At 45.1% G+C, this 21,984-nt stretch overlaps 1 protein-coding gene across 1 annotated transcript; it reads left to right on the top strand.

The window, feature by feature from the left end:
- The first annotated feature begins 6,559 nt into the window (after positions 1–6,559).
- LOC135373737 (lysophospholipid acyltransferase 7-like) lies at positions 6,560–21,893 on the top strand. Its single transcript, XM_064606825.1, has 8 exons — positions 6,560–6,813; positions 8,816–9,055; positions 9,680–9,806; positions 13,800–13,956; positions 17,863–18,014; positions 18,085–18,296; positions 19,967–20,146; positions 21,457–21,893. Exons 2-8 carry the CDS (start codon positions 8,841–8,843, stop codon positions 21,794–21,796), a joined length of 1,383 nt encoding a protein of 460 aa, XP_064462895.1. The 5' UTR covers positions 6,560–6,813; positions 8,816–8,840; the 3' UTR covers positions 21,797–21,893.
- The last annotated feature ends 91 nt before the right edge of the window (positions 21,894–21,984 follow it).

Here is a 21,984-nt window from a genome sequence, read left to right as displayed (position 1 = left end):
GGTTTTTCCTGGGTTTCCCTCAGATGTGTAATAGGCGTATGCCGGCACAGTTCCCCTGAAGTCGGCCCATGGACGCAGCTATCCTCCCCCCGAGCGGATTCCGCTCGGTCTTCCACTTCACCCTTTCCTCTCCTCCTCTCCACCACCTTTCCCTTCCCGAGAAACATGCCGCCTAATCAGGCAGGCAGACCTCTCGGGTTCCTCCCAACGACACTCCTCCTCCTCTTCCTCCGATATACGTTCGGGTTCAGTTGCGCCTAATCTTTTTTCCCCCTAATATGTAGTAGTAGTAGTAGCAGCCATATGTCCTATCCCTTTTGAGTCAGGGTGGGCTATGCTCGACTTCTGGTAGAAGGTTCGCCATAGCCTCTGGGACTAAATAAAATACACTCATAAAATACACCTATGGGGAGGCGGTCTGTAGATGGCGCTGGAGATGTTTCGTGTGATGGTGAAAGGAATTAAAGGGCTCGCCCGCTCGCCGTTGTTGGCCTCACAGAGGTGGGCAACGTCACGACTTTCGCCCTGGGGGAATGTGCGTCCTGGGCCGACTTCTAAGGGAACTGTGCCGTGCATCACAGCAGAATCCTAGGTGCCTTAGGCCTAGCTAATGGTTCGATCGGTTCCATACGTTATTCGATATATCTTTCTTTCTGTTCCTGTCAATACAAATTTGTAACCATGCGAATGAATGACTTGTAATAACGCAGCCAATGCAGTGAGCGATGTCAACTTTGAGCAACGTTGGGAACGTCAACTTTGAGCAACGCCTCTTGCGGCCTAGACCAAGCGCGCGATAAACTCCCGGCGCTTAGTACTGAGTATATACTGACGGCAGCAAACGGCACTCGCTGTGCTCCCTTTCTTATTTAACAAAACGTGCTCCTTGTATTCTATGAATGCAACAAGACATCGAAGCTGCAAGCTTTCAGTATACACATACCTGTCCCTATAAGGGACCTTTGAGGTATTCTGAAACAAATAAATAAATAAATAAATACACCCAGGGGCAGATCCATGCCCTCGGTTTGACTGAGGGGGGGGGGGGGTTCTTTGTCGAAGCGCGTAGTGGAGGAGGGAAGAGAAGGAAGTGCAATGTATAAACTGACGTTTTGAGGCATTCCCTTGAGGAAAAAAAGTCAATGAAGGGGGTGGGGTGAGATGTGGTCCTTGGGATCGTACAAAGGTTCCTAACTTGGGAAGTGCTTGAAATACCAAGTATACTGAAGTACTGTCTCTGGGAACTTGTGTTGTACTTTGCATGAAAGTTCTTTCAATTTGTGTACGTTGTACCGTGCTCTATATATTCAGTACAGAACTTAGCTCCTGCTGGCTTGTGTCTCTTTTGTCTGAAGCATGACTCAGAGCATGTTCAGATGCCAGAATGTTCCCGATTGGCAGGGTTATTCCGGCTGTCGGCGCTATGCGGGCGTTTTTTTATTTATCTATTTATTTTTTTAAACGTCACAGTTACATATTTTCTAAAATGCGAAGGCCTGAAGGAACTCCTCGTGGATATAACTGTTTACCATTTTTAAGAACTGCATTGCGTTTTTGTAATGCTCAAATAAAGCACTATAATATCGGCATCCGTTTTAAACTTTGACCAGATATACTTCTTAGTACATTTGCGTTTACACTTTTCACCATTTTATATTAGAAGTCAACTGTGCGGCCGATGCCTTGGCAGGGACGGATCCAGACCCGCGCTTTTGGGGCAGGCGGTTTTGATCGTCGAAGCGCGCATAAGGAGAGGAGATAACTAATGTGTAGCCAAGCGTTTGAGGAGGGGCGTCGACGTTTCGACAGTGTCACTCTCTTCGTCAGGAGTGACGAAGACAGTGCCATTGTCGAAACGTCGACCGTTCTTTTAATCGTCTCATAGTATATTTTGTTGCGGCTGGTCGCGGTGAAGCGCAAAAGGACGCTCTTCCACTCCTTTATCCACCAATGAATTACGTCCTTTGGCGCTTCACCGCGACCAGCCGCGACAAAATATGTAAACCGAAACCAATTAATTACTGCAACGAATTACCTGGTTCGGTGGCAGGTTTTTCTCTAAAAGGTGTCCACTGAAGGTCCCGAAAGTGTAGTACCCTATTGAAAGCGCACGGCGCCCTGCTTTAGAAGTTATGTTTTTCTTGTTTTTGTTTTTTACGAAACTCATTCGAATTTTTATTTAAATAATGAGCGCCTCCCACTCATTCACACGGTGCGCAGCTTGCAAGTGCTATCGGACAGATACTTGCAAAAACGAAAGTACTTCGATTGGTGCACCCGTTCGAACGCGAATGGCCTTGAACGTAGCGGACATACAGCAGCTGATTCCAAACCGAAACAGCTGGATGACTGTGCCCAAAAACGCTTCAGAATCATCGCCCAATGGTTGTTTGTTCTGTGTCCATGGCAGTGGCGGATCCAAGGGGGGGATCGCCCCCCCCAAAAAAAAACGTCAGTATATACATTGAATTTCCCTCTCCTCCTCCCCCACTACGCGCTCCAACAACCCCCCCCTCCCCCCAAACCGAGGGTCTGGATCCGCCCATGGCCCATGTTAGCATGTGGACATTCCACACGTGGAGACAATAACCAGAGGTCACAGAAAAGAGTGCAAATTATTCGGGTGACCGCTGTTCATGCTCGACATAAAACAGTTTGCCGATTCTTCTAGATGTCCCTTTATTATTGTTCACGCATCTGCCCATAAAAAGTAAATCTGGTTTTCGGTAAATCCCGGTTCAACTCGATAAGCACATGCTTTGTACTTTGCAACCGCACTGTGTCACAGGTGGATCAGAGGGGCGGTGGGGCGTTCGGGATGTCCTGACCCCCTACGCAATTTCTGTCTTCACATAGTGTTTAATTGACCTAGATTGTGTATCTACCATGCTGGCCAAGGCGCCGACACCCTTAGTATGGTGGCTAGATGAATATTGTCTGGTGTGAGGAGCGCCGCAGCCGAGGCGGCCCGTTCGCGGAAGACGCCGTCAGGTGGCACGCCAACACGGATGTATGCGAAGATTCTCCCGAAGGCTCCTGAAGCGCGTCTGCTGAACGGGCCGTTTTCGCCCGTGTGGCCGAGAAGTTTTGCGGAGGAAGGGAATAGTGAGGGGTCAATATCAATGGAAAACGAATAGCTTAAAATACATTGAAGATCGCTTATCCAAGCGTGCAAAGGATCAGGTACTCAGTTTGGTATGTCCCATGCGTAGCTCGGACGTGACAAAGTGCTAACCTCCCTTTTCAACTTTTATATCTCTTCCTTTTATCAGGCTTTATTTTTTTGTCAATTCTTACTTTCGGTTTTCTTTTTTTTTATGTCATGACAACAAGGCCGGTTGATCTTTCTTTTTGTTCCTCGATGTATAAAGTTTCCTATCAGTCAGTGAAGACACGATCATCTCCAAATTTCAACCTAGCAATGCCAAAACAAGATTTATTATACACCGCAATAGACATAACCTGTTTCGTCTCCTCATCATGATATATATGCACATACATATGCACAGAATGAAAACAAAGAACATCTGTACACGAGTCTGAATGCCCACGTATGTGTATTCACTGGAGACGCGCCTCCTTTGAAAGTTTCTGCTTCTGCTCCGCTCTGCACGAGAACGGTTAATGCTCTTTATGAGGAAGTGCATTCTCATCACAGCATAGAATTTTACAATATTCATCGTGAAATATTCACTATGGCCTTGACGGCCAACATTTCCATAAGGCTCCCCCTAGCCAGTGATGGGCAAAGTACAAAGTACTAGGCCATGTACTTCAAGTATTCACCAAGTAAATTGTGAATTTAATTTGTATCACTTTGCATTTCACTGTTTAGTATATGTGCCTTGCTTTCTTGGGCAAAACTTTAGCGAGCGTTCTTGACAAATGCTCTAATGCCATAAAGTTCTAGCTTAAGTGCTAACCTGTGAATATGAACTTAATCAGATGACATAATTTGCAGTTACATGTAGAGAGGTAATCAGCCAACTGGGCTGTTCAGCGCTAAAATGACGGCAAGAGGACGAAAACACACAGATAGCGCTATCTGTGTGTTTTCGTCTCCTTGTTGTCATTTTAGCGCTTTTAGTAGGGTGCATTTTTTATACTCTTTCGTGACTTTTTGTCTGGAGTCCAGTTTGGGTACTTGAGTACTTGATGGGAAAGTACTCGGAAAAGAGTACTTTAGTACGGTACAAAGTACACAGAAATGTACTTAAAGTAGTACTTGGGTACCTGTTAGATCAAGTACTGCCCATCACTGCCCTTAGCACATGCCATGACTTCTAGTATAGGCTGTCTGCATGCCCTTTACGACATGAAAAGAACCTTGTGAAGGTATCTTCAAGTTTGGAGACAAGCTTGAAGAGTGTTTCTGAACAGTAGCGTAGGCCACCCATGTTGAATTCTTTCATGTACGATGACTGATGGTCTGCGCTCTGCTCGTTTTTGCACTTTGCTTTGTCTTCACACTGGCGTTAGACCTCCTCAAGGTTCACCATTCCACGAAACAGTGCACAGCCGACGATAAAATAAAGCACTTCAAAGACGCGACAGCATTGTTATCCCACCCTCTGATACGTCACGCACGAAAGAACTCCGCCCGGGGACTAGCCAGAGCGCACAGAAACTAGCATACATCCGTGGAGCAGCGCGCCTGGTGGCCGTCTTCCGCAAAAGGCCCGCTCCGTCGGGTAGGAGGCTGCGGCCGCTCCTCACACCAGACAGTATTCATCTAGCCACCATACCCTTAGCTCTCAGAAAAACCCTGGACCCGCCCCTGATAGCAGCGCACTCAGCGCCATTCACCACATACATGCAACTGGTACGTCCGAAACAAACCGTGTACCACACCACTGACACCAGCCAGGCATTCCAGAATTAAAATTCGGAGGAAAAAAGTTGGGGAGTTTGCTGGACAGACGCTGACTTGGATCTTGGGCCGCAGAGCCAGCAGCGGCTATTGGACCACACCATGGTAGCTCCACCCAGTGGACATTTGTTTCCGCAGTCACTGCTTGTGCGTCCTTTCCCAGGGACATTTTTTCCGCGAACATTCTTTCCGCATCCCCCACGCGCTACGTAGAGGGTTAATTTGAGAAATAATGATTTGCGCCGGCACAACTGACTTCCTGTTTCAGTTCATATTAATGAGTCAACTTCATGTAAACTATCCAGGCTCTTCTATCAAGTATCCCCCCCACCCCCCCAAAAAAAGCGGGAAAAAGTTTAAACATTAGTTTCCCCCTCTCCCCCAGTTAGCGCATCGACAAAGGTACCGTCCAACTAACCAAAGAGGCGGTCTGGACCCGCCCTTTTCTCTGGCACCTGGCGAAAATGCTTGAAAACCAAAAGGAACAGTCAGCAGGACAAAAACCTACCTCACCTTTTATCAGCCCCAAGCGTTGAAATGTCAAGGTTTTCATTGTTGAATTCACAGTGCAGACACCCAATCGGCTGGGAAATAACTGTCAAATGAAGAACCGAAACCACGCATGGCTTGTCGTCTGCTCGCCAAAATTAGCGCACGTGATCTCACATCCGTCGATTCGTGCCAGAAAACAGCTTTTGTTCACACAGCTGTGGGTATACTTCCGGAGTTTGTTTTCGAGAAACAAATCCGGAAAGACGATGAGTTCAAACTTCCCGCCTTCCCGCGCTTATATGGGAACATGGGAAGGCAGAGCTCTGTGGGAAGGAAGCGAGGCAGAGCCGTATATTAAAAGGGAGTCTGGCCATTAATGGGTCATGCCTATACCTGAAGCTCCACCCACTTTTTCAGCTTTCCGACCAATGAAGTCTTGAAATATGGGGCGCTATCAATCAGCCTATCCTCACTATTTGCCCCCCTATCCAACCTGGGCAGCGCCATTTTGGGTGGCAAGTGGATTGGATGGGATTGAAATGGATACCTCTCGCAATCTGCAAAAGTAGTGCATTGTTGGTGCAAATTTGATAAGCGCCACCTAGGGAGCGTAAGGCACGTCGGGAATTGTCGTCTGCTTCCGTCGTTGTACCGCTGCCGGCAGAACCACCTGCTGGGACACATTCTGTTGTCGGTGTGATTTTTAAACAAATCTACATGAATAGTTGGAATATAAGAGGCAAGAATGTTTATATCTATGAAATCCAGCTGTTAAAAATGAGATTGTACAGCACAGCGCCGTTTTTGTTATGATTTCGTTGTGATCGCCGTGTTCACTAGGCCTAACACGTCGACAAAACGTATTATTTTCAGTTAGATATCAGTGGATGAGCATAAGATGAAACTGATTTCCGAGAAACTTATATTAGGATGTACATTTGCAGCGTAAAATCAGGTTAATCTGTGAAAATTTTTTGTCACGAAATCCCCGCTTCACTGTGTTTGTTTTCGTCGCCATTTTGGGTGGCAGTATGGTGTCATGGCGACCCCCTTGGTAAAAAGCAAACCAATCAGAGGAGCGAAACTGTGATTGACAGGTCGAGCCTCTTTTTGTGACTCCTCCCAATGGCCAGACTCCCTTTTAATATACGGCTCTGAAGCGAGGAAGCCTCAAGCCCCATCTGCCGACAAGTTCTTCGCAACGCCAACCGAACACAATTATCGGTTTTCTCAAAAGCATATGAACCGCACCCACCACTTCCTTCGCGTTTCACAGCACACAAAGTGGAAACCACGGCCAAGCTAGAATTGCCTGCAGACTATACGCACAGCATATAGACAACAACGATGAGCGCGAGGTTCCCCGTCCGTTGGATGCTGTGTCACTATCGAATGCAGCAACAGTCTGGATATAACCTGTATGGAACGCTCTAATACAGTTCGCGTATCTGGTAAGTGAGGCAATCCTTCTTCCATGAGATCACTGCTGTGACAGTTGAGCGCGCGTTCGAATATCTTTCTACCGCGCTGCGCTTCGCAAACATAAATCTCGCAATATGTTTGACAGCAGGCAACTAATCCTCGTTTTGTAATCTGCTTACTAAAGAAGAATGCGACACACGGAAAGCGTGTCTAATTTGCTAGCAGCGTTCTCTATATCTCGTTTCGCAGCTGTTTCCCATGACATATGCCTGCAAGGTGGCTTCCCCGCAAGCAGGGATAAAGTCAGGAGAAGCCGGATTTCCGTTTACCAGCAAAATTATTCTTTCCGTGAAGGCCATTCCTCGGTGTTATTTCTAAACGAACATCACGTAATCGTTGGCTTTTGCCGAGTGGGTATAGCGCTGCACGTCAAAAACGGATGCGTAACAAGTAAAGTATACCTAGGACCACGGGCGGATCTAAGATTTTCCCGAGGTGGGTCCGCTGTGGACAAGTGCCACGTGCATGCTGGGATTGGTCCACTGAACCCTATGTTCCAGTCTGGAATTGAGGGGGGTCCGGACCCCTGAACCTCCCCCCTCCCCCAGATCCGCGCCTGCCTAGGGCCCCTCGAAGCCGCCCTCCTAACAAGGGCTCTTACATAATCCCAACTTTGCCCTGCCGTTTCCAGGTTCTGGCTACCATATCATGTGTGATGACGGCTATAACATTAAGAGTAGAGATAAAGGGCACTTTCGGTCCCAACTTTTCATATGTATACATTTTGTGTCACAAATGGAATGGCAAACTCATCAACCCATTCCACGTGATTGCAAGTACAACCGTGCATTGGATCAATTCAGACTGCGAGCCACCTTTGGCTACACAGACCGAGGGAAAGTGGAAATCGCTGTGTGTAAGGACTCTCCCAAAAGAAAGAGAGATAGAATAGGTATATAGATGGCCAGCACCTGGATGTGCTCATATCTTAACTAAAATAAAATATCTATGCCTTTGTCACAACCGCACAAAACAGATAAGGCTCAGTTGTTGCATTCCCAAGTTTTCTGACATTTGTTTAAAACAGCATTTCCAACGGAGCGGCGTAACTTGGGTTCCCAGCGCCTGGAGCGAAACGAGTAGTATATCCCCCCCACCCAAACATGCTCGGTTGATTCATGCCTCAGCCACGGCCAGCGATCGAGGGACCGTGCCTCAGCAGACATTTCCCGGAAATTAGAAACCGAAACAGCACACGACTCCTGCACATCAAAAGAGCCTGTATCAAACAAACAAAGTACAAACCAAGTGGTGTTTTTGCAGCATGAACAGCTAAGCCAGCAAGATCCCCAGTGATGCCAGTGACACCCCACAAACAACCCATCGGATGTGTTATCCTCTTTTATCTGTTATTTTTCCCAGTTTCTTAGACAACTTGTCTAGGTCTTCGCTTGTGGTATCCGCCTTTTGTTCGGATACCTGCCCAGTTTCAAAAGGGATTAAGCGAATCTGAACCTGAACATTCACTTTGAGAATATGCGCTGCTGTCTCAACGCTGAAGCACACAGGATGCAAATTTACTCCGGCGTGGTATATCAAAACTCGTTCAATCGCCCTTTGTGCCATTAAACCCATAATCGCTAATCGCTTCAATCGCCTCTGTCTTTGATGCTCCCAGAAGGTCGTTCCAATAGCGCACAATGTGAAAAAAAATTGGATTTTGTCAAGTGATAAACATTTTCACTGCTTCTATTTCAAACTTTTCTCTCTGTCAATAATTTGCCCCCAAACAAATCTTGCACCCGGGACGACCGCCCATAGCCCCCCTCCACGCTACTCCACTGTCCAACGGTGAGTAGGGCCAGCACGTCAGGGAGTATGCCAGTCAGAATTGTTCCTTTATTTATAATACAGGAATATAAAAACAACTACACAAGAGTGATGATGATGATGATAAAATGATTATTCATAAAATACCAAGACGTATAGAGCACAATCCAAGCAATCTCTGTTTGATACTGTATTTTTCAGGTTCAGTCATCTAACCATAGGCACGATGAATCTCTCCACGGACATCATTTACACGGGATTGCTGCTCCTCTGCGTCATGATGGGACACTTCTTATACATTATTCAAAGTGCTGGCATGCGACGAAACTTCTGTACAGTCTTTGGCATCATCTTAGTGGTCATTGTATCGGGGTGGCATACGGTACACCCGTTAACAATGACCGTCGTCAATAGCCTCATCGTTATCTACGTGCCAGTCAGGCAGGTCCACTCATGCTTCTCAGGTTGTCGTTCAAGACTAGCATTCTTTCAACAGTGTTCCTAATACGTAGATATTTTGAATAACTTCATTATAGAGTGTTTCAGGTAATGTGTTACCAAAGTCTACTAAAAGATCCACTTGTCTGGAAATTACGGTGTTAGCTACATTTATCTACAAGGTGCACAGGATGCATTAGGTGGCATATTTAGTGGTGGATTTGGGTAAACTACAATATGCTGCCTGATTCTGGGGGGAAAAAAAACATTACCTTGACATATTTCAGAGCTCAATTCAAGAAAATAAATTTCTTTAGGTTATTAACATTTGATAAAGTTACTCGTTGCACGTGGCAAAAGTTCACCATACATAAACACTGCATAATGCTTGATAAAAAACATAATGATAAAAAGCCCCATAAAGTTGAGAGAGACAAGTAGATTTTGCTTAATAGACTTTTATGGCACATTAGGCACATATGGCACACATTCTGTACGTTTATGTCCTGTACGTTCTGTATGTACGTTTATGACCTTTTTATCCTGTATGTTTACCTACATGTTTATGGCACAAAACAGATTCTGTTTTCAAAGAAAGGAAGCATTACGGGAAATGTCTCTTTGCAGGTTTCGTACGAAATTGAGTTTTGTCTTCTCCTTCGGATATCTCATATTCTTCAAATACCTTAAAATGTATAACATTCAAACACCTCCTGATATTACAAACTGCATTCAGATGATGTTGACCCTCAAGGTAAGTCATGCAAAAGAAAACATTTGTAACCTACCTACATGTTGTAATTTCATAATACTTCGCAGAATACTTTGAAAATATGACAATGGCTACAAAAGAGAAGGCCAATGGTGTTCTTCTACCCTCTGTGGGATATGTAACATACATACAGGGTGTTTTCTTTCATTTGTTAGAGATTTCTTTTTAAAAAAAAAGCTATTACGGCAGCATGGATACTGTTCTTGCACGTGGGCTATATGGCCAGGCAGACATTCTCTCTTTTAAAAGCCCTGAAACAAGCAACGCCACATTGAAATATCCATCGCCGAATTTTGCTATGCAAATGAGCTGAAACCGTGCCGATCATGAGCACAGGGTGGACAGTGCTCATTCCACGTCACAGGACCGTGTCCTTTGGAGCAGGTGCTGATCTGTTGGCCAGACCAGACATTCTGCAACCCAGATAAGCCTCCATCGGCAAAGGTCATGTGCTCCTCAAGAGCGATGTTCTGGTTTTCGGCTCATTTGTATGGTAAAATCCAACAACTGATATTTCAGAGCACGTGCTTGTTTGAATTTCAAAATTCAATATATCAAAATTGTCTCCCATATTTTTTACCCCAAATCCCCTAATCACGTAGTTAGTTAATGAATATTAGTTACATACACTCTCCGAGAGGATATACGGCCATATAACTCAACTGCAGAAACGACATCTGTGCTGTTATCGTAACTTTCTGTTAAAGCAAATCTGTAACGAATAAAAGACACATCCTGTATAGAGCCTGTGTATGTGCATAGCTGAAAGGTGATACTCAAAAAAATCGAAATAGTATACTGCGATATTAGTCTGAGTACGGAGTGGGAAAGGTGCAACACAATTTCGGAAATCTTGCTGGTAGAACTAAGCACGCAGGTTTTTTGTTCCTTAAAACGTTTCAAGTTACAGTTACAGCCAGTTTGTGAAAACAACAACAACAGAGTCAGTCATGGTCACCTTCTTCGAAATGTAACTATAGTTACAGCTACGGTTACTACAGTCTAGTAAATGCGCACCCCTCAAACGCTTTATTCTAGCACTCGAACTTTCCAAACGCTCGTACACCAAAGTGTACACCAGTTGTATACTTCAGTACAAACACATCCCTTCCCACATTAAAACATTGATCGGAAGTGCAATTTTTTTTTTTCAGTGTAACATTGTAACGAATAACAAGACACAGTTTGGAAACTGATCTGTGGGAAAATACAGCTCTACCCAAGCATAGACGTAGCCAGAAAAATATTTTGCGAAGGGTTCTCTGGGACCTTTACATGCAGAAGGGGGATCTCACAGTCGTATTCCTTCTCCCAAACGAGGGGGGATGTTGAACCCCTTGCTTTGCTTTTTACTACAAAGTAGAACCTGATAACCTGTCGAAACGAGCAAAAAATTAAGGTATGAGATTACGTTGCTACCTCTCCAAGATTAATAACAAGGTGGCATTTTGTTTCTTTACACATTGCATGTTACAAAAAATCTGATGTGAAACCGTAGTCCTATCTAGCCTGTTTCTGCAGTGTCCCAGAGAAAGTGAAACACTGTGTGGTCGAGCAGGGATAACACTGAATTCAGGGTATGCCTGAGGCATGAACTCATCTATTATGCACCTCAACATATGAGCTTTTGTCCAAGTTAGCTAATCGAGGTAGTACGTACAGCTTGGGACAAAAGTTTACAGAACACAGTGCTCGCTTATTTCTTCGTCGGCAACTTAGATACCTGTTTTAATTTTGTTCACTCCAGTTTTCTACCGCGGAGACAGTCCGATGAAGAAATACATAAGTGCAGTGTCCCGTGAACTTTTACAGTCGACCCCCGTTTATCCGGACGGTGCCGTTCCCGGCGAAATCGTCCGGATACCGGGGCATCCGGATAAATGAAACGACCGAATAGAAACGACCTACAGAGCAAGGTTTAATTAAAACACAGAAATCTTGTCAATGACAGCTGTTACATAGTAGTGTAGGCACTCGATTCCTGCAAACTTTTGCTAATTGCATAGATTTGAGCCACGCCGTTGCGCTGCTCGAAGAATGTCAGTGCGGACGCAAAGTGTCAATGTCGGAGCCTTGTTTCTCACTGGCGTCATCGGCACCGTTTTGCTGCACATCATCGGAGGCAACAGCAGCAATCACACCGTCATCAGTCGGAGCTGCGCACGCGTCATCATCCTTATCAACGTCAACGTAGTCAGAAACCGCAGCATCACCTACGGCAGTCACAGTGAGCCTCTGCATCAGGGATCGCAGCTCACCTGGGGGAATGTCTTCATCGGCCAACGGGCCGTAAGCAGCAGGCCCTCGCGTTGGAGTTTTCCCCTCTAGAACCGGACAGTTGCTCCAGATATTTCCAAATGACTCGACTGGTCAACGTGACCCAACGCATACAAATAGAAAAGGGGGTCATCGTGCACGGTTGTCTCCCCTACGGAGGAATGTAGGTCCCTGCCGTGTGACGGGAATAACCCCGACACAGCGAAAAGGGTGACGAAGCGGGGTCAGTGTCTCCTCTTACTCACGGTAGTCCGGATAACTGAAGCTGGATTACAAGAATTTTCGACTATCGTTCCCTGGAATTCTTGTCCGAGTCCGGAAGCTGAAGCCCGGATAAACGAGAACAAAATACATGGAGGAAAATCCGTTCCCGTGCCTTTTGTCCGGATACCGCGGGATCCGGATAAATGAAGTCCGGATAAACGGGGGTCGACTGTATTTACATTTACTACGCTTAGTACTGCTTTTTATTCCCGAAGAGATATCCAGCAAAGGAATCCTCATGCTTCTTGACTCTTAAACTTATCTCTTCGGACATCACTTTAACATAAGCACTCTTAAAGCGACAATCTGGACACGCACCAAAGCTAAACATATGCTGTAATATCATACGATGCTTACAACCATCATGCAAAATACTTCACTTAAATCTGAAGCCAATTATTTTTTACTGAATTGTGTGGCAACACTTTCGCTGCTGCCACATACGTCACTGTTGGTAACTTGCAGTTTTTGTTCTGCCAAGCAGTCAAACCACTGATTGCTGATTGTGTTTTACTGTACCTCAAAACATCAATCGCCTTTATCTCAGTGACACACTCTTGAGATGCCTGCCGATGTGCAGGAGCTCATGCTTACATCGCCATGAAACTGAAACCAGATACAAAGGTGCTGTTTGTTGTCCCGGTTTAATTTAAAACAATGCTCTGCTGGATGTAATTTTGCGTCAATCTCAAAATCAATCCACAGCTCCAGACTGCCCATTTTAAGGCCTGGTTCACACATACGGCAACGGCGGGGACGGGGGACTGTGAACGACAATGGCAACTAGATGGCAACTAGGCCCAGAAGAAGAACAGTCTCTGTTCGAAATATCGGCGGCTTCTGTCCTGAGGCAACTCCCTTCCTACATTTCTACCGGTTCGCTGGATTTCTACCCATCTACGTTCGCTACTGACGATCCGATGGCCTCAGGAGGTAAGCAACCCGTCCTCTGGCCCAGAAGAAGAACAGTCTCTGTTCGAAATATCGGCAGCTTCTGTCCTGAGGCAACTCCCTTCCTACATCTCTACCGGTTCGCTGGATTTCTACCCATCTATGGCAACTAGATGTGCTGCTGTCGCTTGTCGCTGCTCTTCACACCGTCTCTTCCTCCGCCGTGGTCCATACGCAACCCCGTTGGTCACCATCTGCAGCTGCCACACGAAGCCGCCACACGCGGAGCCCATTGGTCGATGGAGCGTGGGAGAGGTCACATCACAGCAAAAGTTGGACATGTCTCAACTAATTGCTGTGCTGCGGAGGGTGTCACAGCATCACAATGGCAAGGAAATGGCACGGTTTGTTATGTCGTCCACGATTGCCGTATGTGTGAACTAGCTTTAAAGCTTTCCATGATCAGAGGTGCTGTGGAGGCCATGGAGCTCAACGAGAGCGTGCCTTCTGTCTGCCTATCAAAAATGCTTTACTCTCTTCTAGATGGCAGGTGTCTCAATTGAGCTTGACATCCTACGAGAGAAACGCTCAAACCAAAAAGACGAAAAGTCCAAGGTATGGGATTATGAGGAAAATGACATGAATCTTACCCCACTGGACATCTTCCACTACGCTTTCTGCTATGTAGGCGTACTGGTTGGTGAGTGCATTTTTGCATCTATTGAGGAAGAAATGCTTGTAGAGTGGCTACACGCTGTTCCATAGGAGGTTGTTCGTTTAACAAAAAGCTCTCTGTGAAGTCACACAAGCGTTGTAACTACCACGTATCCTGTTCAGCACTGTTAAAATGAACGTTCACTGGACTCGTGCAGATGTGGACAGTTAAAAAGTGCAGAACAATATAAAATCCGTTTTGCTTGCCTGAGAAACTAATTCTTCCCCTAGTGACGCAGGAGGTGCTCCGACTCGCTACTGGGGGAGAGAGCATGCAGCAATGTCACACGATTGTGCGATGAAGGGAAAGAGTATAGTATACAGGGTGGCCACCTTAACTATAGAAGTACTTTTTAAAAATAGAAAAATCACTTTTTCCCAGTTTTAAACAATGGCGATGTACTCTACGCCTAAAGGCCCACCTTAGAGGGCACAGGCAAGCTTCTGTGTCGATGCATTAGTTAACTTTCGTTAATTGACTTTTTAATTATCAACGATAGAAGATTGACCCAGTGAGAACACCGAATCCCTTGGGGTCACCGGTAACATTATCGTTTTCAGAAAAAAAAATCGACAGAGTTATAGCGCGAGGAAAGGGCCTGCAAATAAGGCGATCTGGTGGTCTTTTTTCGACGCTCAAGTAGAAGCGCTTACATTTTCTTTTCCTCTGTATGCAGGGGAGGGAAAACACTGCCCCAGGGGGGGACAGACCCTGCATGGGGACAGATTGGTGCGACAGCTATTTCCCACCCCCGCATACACAGGAAATGAAAACGGGAGCGCTCCTACTTGAGCATCTAAAAATGACTACCAGAGCACCTTTTTTCCAGGCCCTTTCCTCGCACTATAACTGCCTCAATATTTGTTCTGAAAACGGTAACGTTCCCAGTTACCCTAAATGATCCGATGTTCTCATTGGGTCAGTGTTCTATCATTGATAATTAAAAAGTTAATTAATGCATCGTCAGAGAAGCTTTCCCGAGTCATCTTAAGGTGGGCCTTCAGGCATAGAGTACATTGCCATTGGTTAAAGCTGGGAAAAAGCGATTTTCCAATTTTTCAAAATTACTTCTATAGTTACGGTGGACACCCTGTATATCTAACGGTTCAACTGCTGGGGACAAAGAGGTGTTATATATCTGGACGTGTCACTTCTTTGGTCTCGCTCCTGTTTTACTACGTTAATAATGATCACTTGGGTAAATGTACTACACTAACATGTGCATTTTTGAATACATTAGGTACTGATGCATCGTACGCAATAAACGAGTGTTGCTATATGAAAGACAAAAAGGCGGACTAGGTAAAAGGCATGGTTGCATGCTTTTAGTTTTTGGTTGTTCTACGTGGAGCTAGTAGCACTACTCAATACTCTTCGACATGCAAGAGTTCCACATGCGTGGTTGTCCCTTCTGCACAGTGGCATTTCAATTTTGTATCTTTGCATAGGTCAAATAAATAAAAGCATTCCATGTGAAAGTGAGTGAGCCTAATCTGTGGCAACATGGTGCACATGCTGCAGGGATGGACGGTGCGGAAGAATAAATATCATCCACCAGGGTGAAATTTGGTGGTTACCTGGGTGATAACTTAAAATTAGTGAAAACTGAAAAATTTTAGTGTATAACACGCACCCGCGTCATGCAATTCCGAGTTCTTTTCTTTTGAGCAGGAACTAGGCTCTGTATCGCCCTTACTGTACATAGCAACAGAAGCATGCATGCCGAGTACCAGTATTGTTTTACTGTTACCATTTATTATTAGTTTATTTACCTACAAGGTACGGCCTCTATTTTAAAGTACAGGTCGGCCACCCGAGTGGTCATCTAGAGACCGTAAGGCCACGTGAAGACAGAAGGGTATTCCGAATTCTTTCTGAAGTTCATTTCCGGAGTCATTTGGGGTCCCTGGCCCTCAGCTGGCCTATGCCTGGTATGTTGCCCTCAGTCAGGAGCAATGGTGCTGCAAAGGGAAGCAGCTATCAATCCAGGACTACAGAAGCCTAGTGTCCTCCACTTGTCGGACAACCACCTAAGAGGTGACGCATTGAACCCCACCCATAGCTATTCCTAGGCTATGAGTCGCCAGACATCCTCCAAAAAGTCGACCTTCTGCGAAAAAAAATCCAATGTATAACTTGTAGTGCCTCTTCAAGACACTTTTTTCAAGAAATACGGAAAATACGTTTGGTGTTCTTCCGCCTAAACCATTGAACTGGGTTTCTAGTGATTGAAATCACTTCTACCTTTATGGCGATCAAAGTATAATATGTGCAGACACCTGAATGGACCAGATAAATTACATAAACAGAAATATGCACTGTGGCCTTTGTGACTCAAACAAAGCCTAGGAAAATAGAAAGAACTTCTTGTATTGATTTTGATTAATTGATGTGATTTGATTTAGTTTTGCTTTGATTTGATTTGAGTGTCGACGAGCATCTCGAAAAGCCCCCAGGTACAGTTGTTTGCAATCGAGTACTCTTTACAGGGTGTTCTTTGTAGGATGCTGAGAAAGCCTGCAAGAAGTGGGACAGAAGAATATGAATAACTGTGGAATGCGGACAGATACATGATTTCCCATCTGCGCACATGGGTTGTAGTGCTCTCAAGTGTGCATTGAACAAACTCTACTGTTAGCCTGGCTTCGCAGTATCGGGGAAGCGGAATGTAGCAGTGGACACTGTTCATTCACAGCATGCCTCAGAGCGATTAGATGGGCAGATGAGAGTCGTGTCCTTTTACTTTTATTTGTGTGTTTTACTGTGACCCAAGTGATGCAAAACTCTTGGCCACAACTGTATGGCATAACTGCGAATAATAATGCACTAAGTAAAAGCGATGGTGCATTTGCACTGACAAGCATGCCTGCAAACCAAGTGAAGTAAGCAATTCGAGTTTATTTTCATGACGGGCATTACATGGTGTGATCCGATGTCATGGTCATGCTGTTACGTTGACGTTTAGGATTGTAAGGTTCAGGACCAGATATGATTGTGCATATTGTCAAACGGCATATATACAGGGGTGTTTCACCTAAAGTGATAAAAAATCCTAACTGGCGACGTACTCCCCAGAGGACTGTGGGACTTTCGGCAACTACCTTCTGGAAACTTTTGCCGTCCACTGAGGAAGGCTTTGGACAGTTTTTAATTGTGGGAAATTTATTTTCTTCAATTTAACTTCACTCACTTTTTTTCTTACAGGATATGGAGTCCTCCAAGGATAATCGCAGACCCAACAAAAACTATGTGCAGTATCCCAACAGAAATGGTCGAAAAAAAATTGTAAAAATTACGCTTTAGCCCCGCCTGCTTGATTTTCGCAAAGAAGCGTGCACGAAACGTGCGTCTAGAGGAGGAAGTGTACCCGCCTTCATCTGTTTTGCCTTCTTTGTGATAAGACAGTTGTTTTGTTTCTTTTGTAATAAGACGGTTGTCATCAGCATCAAGGCCAAAGCCGGGGAAAGAAAGGTAAAAGAAGAGGCAGGGACACTTCCTCCTCTCCCCGCATCTTCCATACGCAAATCTTTGCGAAAATCAAGCAGGCGTGGCTAAAGCGTAATTTTGCAACTTTTTTCACTATTTCTGTTGCGATACTGTGCATTGTTTTTGTTGGCTCCATGGTTATCCGTGGAGGACTTCATATACCTGTAAAAAAAAGCGAGGTTCGCTTGGCAATTTGAAGTTCAACAAATTGTCCAAAGCCTTCCTAAATGGCGGCAAAGTTTCCAGAAGGTAATTGCCGAAAGCCTCACAATCACTCACAATGTTGCCAGTTAGAATTTTTTATCACTTTAGTCGAAACACCCTGTATAGAGATACATGATGCTTGCGCACGATGGGATGATGCTAGCGGCTGAATTTCTTAGCGGAGAAGTTTTCCCATTACAGGCCCATATTACCGGTACAGAACGTACAGGGACTTTATAAGGGCACCCTATGCAACATCCGTCAATCGTATGGCACATTGTCTGGACCGTATAAAAGTTGTGCCTCTCTACATCGTCATTTGGTTTCTCGTCAACATGTATACCCCGGCAGATGTACGAAGGTCCTCCATTTCCTCTCACTTTATAAAACGAGAAAAAGAAAACATGCTTTTCTTGTTTATAGTATATAGGCCAGGATTCGTTCTACCGTGACCACGGACTGATCTACAGACTGCTCTACTTGTGGCCAGTCTTTCTGAGCTTCCGAATGCGTCTCTACACCGGCTTCATCTTGGGGGAATGCGGGTGCATAGCCGCGGGCATGGGCCTCTACCCTTCTGCAGCCAATGCCGCCCCCGGTGCTGGACCCACAAATCTGCCTGCACTCGTGGCTGTGTAAGACATATCTGTGCTGCCGATTGTCGTTATCATCGGGTTTTAAAAGAGCATGGAAGGGCTCGAAAAAAAAAAAAAGAAAAAGAGAGATGGGACGAATCCAGAATTTTGTGAATCTGAATCCAAATCCAAGGAAGGTTCTGCGAATCCACGAATCTTACGAATCTCGAATCTTTAGAATCTTTTCTTTAAAAAAGAGTTTAAAAAGCCAAGAAAAAGCTTCTACTGGAGTGTTTTGAAGCAGACTATGATATAGTTGTTTAATGAAATAAAAAGTCCAGTTTCGGGAGAAAGTATATCCATGTAGTATACTTAACATATTGTTCATCGACTACAAGAAATACATAAATTCTCGAGTCTGAATTATGTACATAAAGCTAAAGCAGCAAAACCATATTACTCTTAAACTTGTAATGCAACAGTTCCCGCATGAACTTTTTTGGTCCAGAGCAATGTAAACAAATAAACAAGAAAACACCTGTCGGCCAATGAGGCTTTTGGTGGACTCTGGAGGCGCCAATTTGAAAGAGAAACGAATACACGTGGTCGGTGGTTTCGAATTCCCGGATCTCGAATCCCTGCTTCGGACTCGTGGATTTGGCTGGCACATCCCTAAAACAGGAATGACATGCCTTATGGGATCCATATTAACACAAAAAGTATGAGTGCTGTGTGTGCAATCCTTTTGCACATGAGAGCTTTCAACCCCGTGGGTCAGAAAAGCTGCTTCCCGCGGCTGCCAGTCTGTGACATCATGTTAGTTGCTCAGTAGTGAAATATGCCCCTCGTATTTGGCTTCCGAAGCAGAGCAGTCGAACCTTGCCCCCCGCTTCCTTCTGTGCGTATAAAAGTGCTCCACCGATCTGACGTCACAACATGACGGGAAGAGCTGGGAGAGGTCACCACAGCTTCGCACACCCTTGTAAACTAATTTTATCAGGAATGAAATATTTTGTGTGACAGTACTTAGAGGTAGCGTGCATGTCCGTGTCATGTGGCAAAAAAAAAATGTTTGAGGTTACTTCCATGCTCCATTAACAGACCTCTTAAGAGTTCATTAAATGCGGACATGTCACGAGACATTAGAGGAAGAAGTTACACAAAATGAACATTTTTCGTGTCACCCCAATTAAATCTGCCATATTTGCTGTTGGGAAGCGCGTTTTCCAGCTTCAGTTTATGATCATGCGGGTATTATCTTGGCAGCGAATGCAAACCCAATTCATGTAAACACAGTCACGAGGACGGGCCGGGGGAGAATGCGGGGGGGTATATGTGTGTGTCTGCACACTGCAGTCAAAAGGTGCACCGACACAGCTGTACTGGTTTTTGTATTCGTTGCAAATAGTTTTACAGAGCAATCAGTTTTTTTTTTACAAATACTGTATTCTACTAAAGCTTCATCATATTCCTAGCACCTTGGCTCACATGTTGAAAATCTTGTAAGTGCACATGATAGGATCTGACACAAGTGACCATGTGGAGAGTGTGCCAGAATTGTAGATTCATTTTATGTATGTATGTATTTGTGTGTGCGCGTGCGCGCGTGCGTGCGTATATATATATATATATATATATATATATATATATATATATATATAGCACATTTTGGTTGCAGCCATGACAAACTATTTTGTTCTGTAATGACACAATTCAATATGGTCTTCAAGGTGTGACAAGAAGAACTTTTCACGAGAAGAGTTTGACTACCGGACCGTTTACAATGTTGACGAAAGTGGATGTGAAATCAGCGTTACAGTGCGTGACGGGATCCGTCACTGGAACAACACGGTACAATATTGGCTGGCTGTCTATTTCTACAAGCGACTGCCTTTCAACAGAGCATTCAGGTAACTAGAAAGGAAGCTTGAGTTTCACCACTGTGTATTCACACGAGCGACATTCCCCACAATGCCACAGCAGAAGATGCGAAAAAAAAACGTCATAGTTTTCTGCTGTTATGTGATTGCGAGCGCTAAACGTCGTGTCTCCACATTCACTGCTAACCATGGGGAATGTCCTGTGACACAGCCACAAGATATTCCGTAGCAGACGACAGGAAAAGACGCTGACGGTGCAGGCTGGTAAGTGGTGTCTGCTAAGTACGCAGTCCGCCACTCCCGATATTCCGGCACCGTGCGAATGCTCAACATAACACGGGACAGAACCGGCTCTGTGAGCAGTGTTTTTGCTCTTTCTTCCACTAGAATATTCCGCGAGGATGTCACTCGTGTGAATATACGGCTACTCGCATATTGGAGGCACTCACATATTGAGCGCAGAAATGCTGGTGCTTTTTTGTTCCCGCACATTAAACGCACCCCGACTTTAGTAGCACGGCCGGATTGTCTCCCACACCGCCAGCCAGCGTATCGTGCAGTCAACGAGAACGAGCGCCTGGTGATAGACTGATGGATGACGAATGCGAAGGGCATAGAGAGCTATTTCATCAGAGCTTGATGGAACGAAAGACAATTTGCTGTGGGAGAATCGCAACATTCAATTCCGGAGAGATCGCGGCTGATATCTTGGTACAAATTGCGACGATGTCTGACAACCGTGACGTTCGATTCCGGGGAGATTGCCACGGATATTTCGGAATAAAACGGGAATTATGTGTACCTAGATTGTTGGTTTCCAATTTTGCCCCACGGATTGAATTTATCCTCCTCAATGGCGCTATGTTTTTGGGTAAAAAGTGTGTGCCGTATACGCGAGTCAATTGCATAATTTCAGTCCTGGTTCAGAACAAACGTTCTGGAATTTCTTTAATGTGACATCCAGAATTGCATTTCTCAAGTATCTTTTTCCTTTCAATTGGCTGTTATTTGAACTAGACCTTTGTTATGGTTATTTTGGATTCCACATTTTGTGCACTCCATGACAGCAGGAAGTTTGGATGACGCAGCACACAGCAATTTGCACTCTCCAGAGCACAGTTTCCCATTTCCGCTCCTAGGGCGCAGCACTTCAGTACCTAGTGCGTTAGGGCGGCTCCAGTGCCGAACGTGAACCGGACGGGGGTGCTCTCACTCACGGATCAAAATGAATCACCTGAATTTGCCACTAGAATATTGCACCCCAGTTGATTATTATTTTGGGATTGACACAAAGGTTGTTAAAATTTTTTTTTTCTTCTAACAAAGTACTCACCTTGCAGGGGGGTTCTGACGATGGTACTCAGCTCCATATGGCATGGCCTGCAGCCCGGGTACTTTGTCTGCCTCGTATCCGCATCTGCGTTCTTGGTGGCTGACCGGCACCTAGAACTGTGGACGCAAAGATTCCGCGGCGTGCGCTACGTTGTGAGCCGTCTGCTACTGTGGCTCCTCAAGACTGAAGCCTTCACGTACATGTTGGCTGCATTCTTGTTGCTGGACGGAGTGCGTGTGTGGCGCTATTATAGCCACGTATACTTTGTGGGACACCTCTATGTCCTGCTCGTGATCCTGTGGGGTCAGTTCTTACGAGACAGATCGTATGATCCGCAAAAAAAGTGAAGTGTTGCTCCCATAATGTTTATAGAATTGTAAAGTATTTGTACAAATTCTGCATGCTATTAACTTGTGCCAAAGATAACATGGCATACGATCATCATTGTGTTCCTCTGGCCTTTTTACTGCCATGTTACCCAGGTAGCCCCTTTAGCAGAGCCTGGTTATTGAAGTGATACTACAAGTATTGTATT

The sequence above is a fragment of the Ornithodoros turicata genome, unplaced genomic scaffold (assembly GCF_037126465.1).
Source record: "Ornithodoros turicata isolate Travis unplaced genomic scaffold, ASM3712646v1 Chromosome31, whole genome shotgun sequence".
NCBI lineage: Eukaryota > Metazoa > Arthropoda > Arachnida > Ixodida > Argasidae > Ornithodoros > Ornithodoros turicata.
The sequence above is the reverse complement of the archived record's forward strand: the minus strand, read 5'-3'. Positions and strand labels throughout refer to the sequence as shown.

Bases quoted from the DNA above. Each gene is read 5' to 3' on its own strand.
- LOC135373737 (XM_064606825.1), top strand. From the start codon at position 8,841: ATGAATCTCTCCACGGACATCATTTACACGGGATTGCTGCTCCTCTGC. The intron at 9,056-9,679 runs GCAGGTCCACTC...GTCTCTTTGCAG, and splicing joins GTTATCTACGTGCCAGTCAG to GTTTCGTACGAAATTGAGTT. The intron at 9,807-13,799 runs GTAAGTCATGCA...ACTCTCTTCTAG, and splicing joins AGATGATGTTGACCCTCAAG to ATGGCAGGTGTCTCAATTGA.